At 38.7% G+C, this 8,026-nt stretch overlaps 1 protein-coding gene and 1 long non-coding RNA gene across 2 annotated transcripts; both read right to left on the bottom strand.

The window, feature by feature from the left end:
- Positions 1–1,745, bottom strand: LOC143886199 (uncharacterized). The gene is made up of 3 exons (XR_013253701.1): positions 1,070–1,745; positions 910–989; positions 1–550 (listed from the first exon to the last, which is right to left on the bottom strand). It is a non-coding gene; the product is annotated as an uncharacterized LOC143886199 (long non-coding RNA).
- A 9-nt stretch (positions 1,746–1,754) lies between these two features.
- On the bottom strand, positions 1,755–3,460 carry LOC143885960 (protein FAR1-RELATED SEQUENCE 5-like). The gene is made up of 2 exons (XM_077389987.1): positions 1,810–3,460; positions 1,755–1,759 (listed from the first exon to the last, which is right to left on the bottom strand). The coding sequence occupies exons 1-2, from the start codon at positions 3,458–3,460 to the stop codon at positions 1,755–1,757; spliced, it is 1,656 nt and encodes a 551-aa protein (XP_077246102.1).
- Between the last annotated feature and the right edge of the window lie 4,566 nt (positions 3,461–8,026).

An 8,026-nucleotide genomic window follows, 5' to 3' on the forward strand; every position in this document is an offset into this window, starting at 1 on the left:
AATAATTCACTTTTGAACAGAATGTAAAATGGAATACAAGGTCAAAGGAATCTAGAATTCCATCATATGCCACAATAAACACATAAATTAACTTTCTACATAAACATAACTGAGTTATTCCATTTTGATATCATCCTACAGAATAAAGCCTTCCTTCACCAAATTCGGGCTCTTCAAATGTGATGCATGTGGGTGTGACTTGAAACAGTTATTTTCCAGCTTTGAGTTGCGCACCTGGTTCATTGGCAATGATTCGCAGTTTGGTGGCGAATCAGCATTTGACAGATACCTGTTCCATTAAAGTGAACAGTTCTGCTCCAATGCATTCTAAGCTAACAATGCAGTATAGCAACAACAGAGGGGAAAAGGGAAGAGAACATGACAGCATCAACAGATCAAATTGTTACCCTTGGCAAGGAAACATCCAGTTAGAACTTGCATGCTTTTGACACGTCTTCACCCTGTGATCGTTGTAAACGAATTGAGCAAGAGTAGTCTTCACCCTTTGTTTAGCCCTTTCAGCTCTCACCATGCTCTGAACAAACCCACCCTGCAGCAAACATTTCCTCAAATTGCAAAACCAACACAAAATGATGGACCCAAAAATGTCCAGTTATTGTATTTGAAAATAAAAAAAAGAAAGTTGAACTTCATTGCGGTTAGGACCTTTGTAATTGAAAAAACAAAATTATGAACTCATTGGGCACAATGCCTGAACGGTCCCATAATCAAGCAGCGTACAACGGACCCTTGCGCGGGTTAAATTTTGGACTCGTGAAGGGGCTACCTGCAATGAATATAGCAATTGGGGCTACCCTTTCCATCCAACACATAATGCTCAAGTTACAGGGGTTCATTTACAGGGGAAAAAACACATAAGAACTCGAAATAAAAGAAACACATACTAACCTACTCAGCGTCTACCCCTCCACCTCCTCCTCCTCCTCCTCCTCTACATCTTCTTTCCCTGGCCACTTTCTGTTATGTTTCTATTACCAAACACAAGAACAAATTATTATTAATGACTACTTTAAGAAACTTATAACTTAAACAAGCAACATGTACAGACATTGGAGTTCTTTTTACAAGTTAAGGCATAATGTCCTTGTTCCCCACAGGATTTGCACGTTCTCTTCTTTGGTTGAGTTGCAGAGGTCTCTATGTTAGATTTCAAACGTGTAGCATTCTTCGGTCGGCCCTTCGTCTTCGCAACTGGGGGGTCTCGAATAGTAATTTCAGGCATTGGATTGACACAAATGTTAGACTGGACTTCGCTACCAATGACTGGTAACTCACTTTCCACCAACTCATCTTTCTTCCTGACTTCTTCTTCAACCCAAAGTGCACTGCAAAAATCTTCCATATTTTTCATTACATCATCCTTCTTACCTGGTCCATCTAGAAGTCGTTGCCATGTTGAGATTAGGCACCACCTCTTAAAGGGATTCATGCCATTAGTCTCTTGTGTGCTTGTAGGTAATACACCCCCCTCTCGATATCTAGCCTCAATAGACCACCTCCTTAACATGTAACGCTCAGGGACCATTCTCAATTGCTTAAGGTCAAAAATCCGAAGGATATGTTGACATAATATCCCTTCCATCTCAAACATAGCACACTCACATCTCGCGGTCACTCCGTCAGAATCGTCATATTGTACCCTGCACCATCTACTCTTCTGATCAGTTTTAAGACCTACAGAATACTCTTCCACTGTACCTTCACTGCTCAACTGATCATGCCAACAGTTGTTACTACCCTTCAACTCATTATGAAATTTGTTAAAGATAATACTCGTATAGAATTTACCGGCCTCTTCTTCCAATGGGGTATTCGTTTGCATCTTAGGAATCGAATATTTTGACTTGAAATCTTCTTCGGCTTCGGTTTTACGGCGTTGAACAAGTGCCCTTTCATAAGCAGTCAAGAACTCATGTAACCCGGTGTTGTTGTTCACATATCCGTCAAAGAAGGAATTCATGCTTTCGCTGCGCTGACTTGATTTCATGCCTGCAGTGAAAGTGGTTCTCCAATATGCCCGCATCCAATGCTCTCGTTGCTCCCACATCCTAGACAACCATTCATTCCTACAAATTCCATAATTGACCACCAAATCTTGCCATTTGTCCTCACACTCTATTTTTTTCGAATGAAAACACCGATTATAATCACGGTAAAAATCACTATCGGTATCCCGCATTTCTACAACTTTCTCAAGTAGATGCTTCCATATGTGCCACTCGCAAAACCTATGGCGTGTATCTGGAAAAACTATTTTAATCGCATTTTTCATAGCCAAGTCCATATCAGTAATTATTACACCCGGAGCTCTACCATGCATGCACGTCAACCACTGCTCAAATACCCAACAAAATGTCTCATCTGTCTCGTCGGCTAGCAGTGCAGCTCCGAAAAGGGTTGACTGTTTGTGGTGGTTCAATCCTGTAAATGGTGCAAATGGCAGAGAGAGTCTATTTGTTTTATAGGTAACATAAAAAACAATGACATCGTTGAATATCATGTATGCATCCCTCGCCCTAGCGTCAGCCCAGAACATGGATCGGAAGGTCCCATCCGTGTCTAACTCCATCGAGAAAAAGAAGTTTGGGTCTTCCGATCGTTTCTTTTGCAGATGGTTGGCCACTATGACTGCTTCTTGCCCCAAATTATTATTTCTTTTTGCTCTCAAATGGGCAATAACTTGATTTATTGACAGCCCACCTGTTACTCCATCGTGGGTCGAATTAATGGCCTTTACAATCTTAGATTTAGGCATTTGTGTCTCATTCGGACAATCTATCAAAGCCTTAGTACCTTCACTCTTATGAAATCGATTATGGGAACGAAGCATTTTGGTTTTCAGTAGGGAGGTCAGCTCATAAGAATGGATGTCTTCAAAAGTTTTCACTACCCACTTCTCATCTCTATGTTTGATGATCATCCTAGCTTTACAATTTAGGCGCACAATGCGACGCTCCCTCATTTCCTTAGCATTATCTATCTTGCCCTTATCCCTTTCCCTTTTCAGCCCCTCTCTGTCACATACAAACGCCCTCGATATGACCTCATTTGTCTTCATCGAAGAGGATGTACTGGACTTCCGTACCCCAAATCCAGTGGCCAGTCCATAAGCATTGTAAAAATCATAGGCAGATTCCCATCTATCAAACGCCTGTCCCACAAAAGGCGTATTCACAACACCCTTCTCACCATCAACCTTTTTGGGTGTACTAAATGTACCACTGCCAACCTCATCTATGTCATTCACATCTGTCTCTGCCCATTCAAGATGATCTTCATCCACATTTATACCATCATCAACCATAAGTAAACCACGAGCATCAACTTCTTCAATAGCTAGGCCGCATGCTTGCGACAAAGCATCGTCAACCAAAGCACAGGGTCTACCATCACCTCGCTCAATAGGTACCCCACTTGGTTGCGAAGAACTTGGATACATTTTAGCTATCTAAAAACATGAAAATATGATAAATATATCCGTCAAACAACATGAAAATTAATCAAAGATACATCAAAGAAAGCAACTTCAAACCTTAGATTTAAGAAACCCTCAATCCATGTAATCGTTGTAGACGAATTGAGCAAGAGTAGTCTTCATGTCCATAAAGAAATCACCAACTATAATCATCAAACATCTAAGCTGGAAGGGCTTTGTTTAGCCCTTTCAGCTCTCACCATGCTCTGAACAAAAAGCTCGCCAGCTCTATAGGAAGATCGAACCTACAAAATCCTGTCCATAAAGAAATCAGCAACTATAATAAGGACCTGATAAATAATGTGTCTATAAATTTTGGTAATTAAGAGTTGAAGATTCAAATAGAAGAATAAACAGAAAAGGAACTGTCTGAACAGATTATGAGTCTGAACAGATTATGCCAAAAAGATGCATGCCTGTTATGTGGTGAAGGAAGATTTTCTTATAATGGTGATTCTTGACATGGAAGCATACACAGCTAAAGAAAGCAAATAGAAATGTAAGGACCATATAATCATCAAATACCAGTGGCAGAAGTCATCATTCCATCATCTTTCAAAAAAAAATAAAAAATAAAAAATCATCATTCCATCACAACAAAATAAATGTTTGGTTCAAACATGATGAAATGTCCTTCAGCACAATATTAAAGGTGATGCACATGATGATGTTCCAAATATAGGGTGGATCAACAGTAAACCCACAAATTAAAATTCACAACATTAAGAGATAGGAACATGTAAATTTTTTAGGAACATGTATAAATCTTTCTTTTCTAAATTTACTTCTCTCCTGGGACGGGGATACGAGTATCAACAGCCAAACATAAATTTTATGGACCAGGCAGCATCATCATCAGCTCCTCTTCTCAAATGAGTGTTGTTGGGTTCACAAAGCGAAGGAAATTTTTCAAAAAACCATCAAAATAATGGTGAAGGTTTGGTAAGTGGTGGAAAGGGTGGGTTGACCAGAGATTTTTTGGGACTTGAGGGCTTGCCTGATAGGGACATTCTGAATATGGCTGGCATGAATTCTTTTTCATATGTCTTCAATCCACAAAAAGAGGAAAAATAATAAACCCTAAATCCACGTCTTCAATCCACAAAAAATCAATAGCAAAAAACCATAAATCAGTGAACAAAATGAGTAAGAGAACCTAGATTTTTAGGGTCTCTTGTGTTAAAAACAAATCCTAAATCCATGTATTTAATCCACACAAAGAAAACCCTCTTGCTACTGATTTAGGGTCTTTTTCCCTTCATACCACAACAAATCAGTAACAAGAACCCATTACAAACCCTAGAATAGAACTAAACCCAAAAAAAAAAACAAGAAAAAAGACACACCTGTTGGAGAGAGGGAGAGAGAACTTCGCGGGAGTCGGAGAGAGGAAGAGAGCCGGCCAGAGTCGGAGAGAGGGCGAGAGACCTTGCAGATTTTTTGGGTTCTTTTTTCCCTCGCATCTGCTACTGTCGACGAAGGTGGGTTTTTTTGGGGCCGGCCGGAATCGGAGAGAGAGCGAGAGAATCTGCAGATTTTTTGGGTTTCCTTTCCCTCGCAGAAGCTACTGTCGTGGAAGATGGGGTTTTTTTGGGTTTTTTTTTTCCCTCCCATCTGCTACTGTATACGAAGGTGTGTTATTTTGGGTTTTCAATCGCACGGTGGGCCCCAAATTTCGACCAATGAAAACACGATTTAAAACTCTTCCGCACCAAAGTTACAGACGGTTGAGCGTACAATCCTTTTCCTCATATATATATATATATATTTGAATGATAAGTGTAGACACCCCATTTTGCTCTACCTTAATCGATAAAGAAATTAGGGTTTGTTTTCCGTCGGTTTTCCAATGTCTTTCTTTCCCGCATCCGTTTGTTACATTTCTAAATATTTTTGGTCATTTCCGTCGTGTTTCGCATTTTCCCGCTAAATGTTGAGAAGGATTATTCAGAAAAATCTAAACTAGGGAGAATTTGTACCCGTTTGTGTGGGACCCGCTGGTGTGGGACCTGCTAGTGTGGGACCTGCTAGTGTGGGACCCGTTTGTGTGGGACCCGCTGATGTGGGACCCGTTTGTGTGGGACCCGCTTGTGTAGGGCCCGCTGATGTGGGACCCGCTTGTGCGGAACCCGCTGATGTGGGACTCACCATTAGCATGACTTAACTTTCTCTACCATTTCCACTAACTTCATTTTTCCCTTTAAAATAACACCATTATCTCCATTACCATTATATATTCCATTATCCCCACCACCATTCCCACCATTACCATTATATATTCCATTATCCCCACCACCATTCCCACCATTACCATTATATATTCCATTATTCCCACCACCATTCCCACCATTACCATTATATATTCCATTATTCCCACCACCATTCCCACCATTACCATTATATATTCCATTATTCCCACCACCATTCCCACAATTACCATTGTTTATTTCCATTATTCTCCACCACACCCACCATTCACATTATATATTCCATTATTCCCCACCACAATTCCCACCATTACCATTATATATTCCATTATTCTCCACCACACCCACCATTCTCATTGTTTATTTCCATTATTCTCCACCACACCCACCATTCTCATTGTTTATTTCCACCTCTCCACTAAGTTTTTCACTATATAAAGAGAGGTGATGAGAGGAGGAAAAAAAGAAAAAGGAACACATTGTTTTTGGATAATTTTCTCTTTCTCTCCCTCAATATCTCTCACTCTCTCACTCTCACACTATCATTATCTACTTTCTCTCCTTATTTGTTTCTCCCCATCTCTCTCCCTTGTTCCATATAAAAAAAAAATATAAAAGAAAATAAAACAAAGAAAAAGAGAAAGAAAGCGGAAGCGGATCAAGCGGCGGTGCGATTTTCGAATTTTTCGGCTCTCGGATTCGGCGAGGATTTCGATCACAGGTAGGTACTTAATTTTTAGATTTTTCTAGAATTATTTGGTATATTTGCATGATTTTTAGTATTTAATTGGATTTAGTTGAAAATTAAATATGTATGCTCAAAATCATGATCTCCATGAGTGTTTCGAAAATAAAATATATACTAAATGAATTCCAAAATTAATGAAATTTCGTGGGAAACTAATATGATACCAGTACATTCCACCATGAAATTTTGAGAATTTTGAGAATTTGTTTGGTATATTATTTTATGCTTTCTTTGAAATTTACCAGCTTTTGGAGGAATTGTTACTGACATCAGATCACAACTAAAATTCTTAAAATTTTTACAGTAGTCTTCAATCTCACATTTCTAGTTACTGTAAAAGTTTCAAGTGATTTGGATCTGTTTTCATATGGGATGTAGGGTTAATTCATAATCTGGTCTGAAAATTAAAAAATCTGAAACTGATAGTAAATGGTTTCCAAAATTCATGAAAATTTCTCAGTATGTTATTTTTACTTATATCTTATTAATGTAGAAATTTCATTGAATTTAGATTCATATTTCTAGTGGTTTCTGTGTTATTTGTGCAATCTGGTCAATCAATTGTTAAATCGAAATTAAATATGAGCTTAATGTAAAAATCTGTAAAACTCTTTCCATAAGCTACATTTCATCATATCTTGCTGCTGTAGAAATTTCAACTCATTTCGAATTCGTTTGCTACAATTTCACTTGTAAAATCACTCATATGTTTAAAATTGATAAAATTCATTGAAAATCCGAAATTAATTGAAAATCATCTGAATATTTCTAAAGAACCTTAAATCTCTGTCACACATTAACTCCTTAATCCATTGAAACAGAAATCTTAGGATCATTAGAATTCCCTGGAAAAATGGTCAGTGCATCCATAATCGTATCCCAATTGCAACCGATCTTTGACAATTTGAATACTTAAGCTATAGCATGTTGTTGGCTCCGAGGTTACTGTCCACGGAAATCCTGAGATATGCCAGGCAATAAGATGTTATAACCTAAGTATTAAATTGCGCAAGGAAAGAACGCACGATTCCCTTCCTTGGATGCTATTCTGGGCCGAAATTGGTGAACCCTAGAACCATTGGTAATCCTCAAGTGTCCATAAATCGAAAATCCATGAAATCTGAAATTAATTAACTTCAAGAATTTGAATTGATTTGTCTCGAGTCTTCCGGAACCATTGGATTATGGTTTCCAATCTAAGAACCATTAGAACCCAATTTAGGAACACTAGTGTTGTGTCGTGTCCTAAGTTTTAGGGAGTCCTAGAGTTAGGAGTCCAGCCTCATCACGGACGCTTGTTATGTATAACAACCGTGCCATAGGTCTAGTCACACTAGTCACCCAATCTTTCCTTAAGACGAGCCTAGTAACCTAGGATGTAGGCAAACCTGCATTAGTCTAAGGAACAATTTGCATTTAGATAAGAATCATATAGCATCTCAGATGAAATCCTAAGATAATAAAATCCTCAACTTGAATTAAATAACTTCTCTCAAAACTGTTGAAACAGTCAATTCTGTCTAGGTCGGTGTCCTAGTTGAGTTAGGCATAAGTAGCTTGGCTTAGGTGCACCGA

Source organism: Tasmannia lanceolata, unplaced genomic scaffold (genome assembly GCF_043159265.1).
Source record: "Tasmannia lanceolata isolate RefF3 unplaced genomic scaffold, GAP_Taslan_0.1 ptg000011l, whole genome shotgun sequence".
Taxonomy (NCBI): Eukaryota; Viridiplantae; Streptophyta; class Magnoliopsida; order Canellales; family Winteraceae; genus Tasmannia; species Tasmannia lanceolata.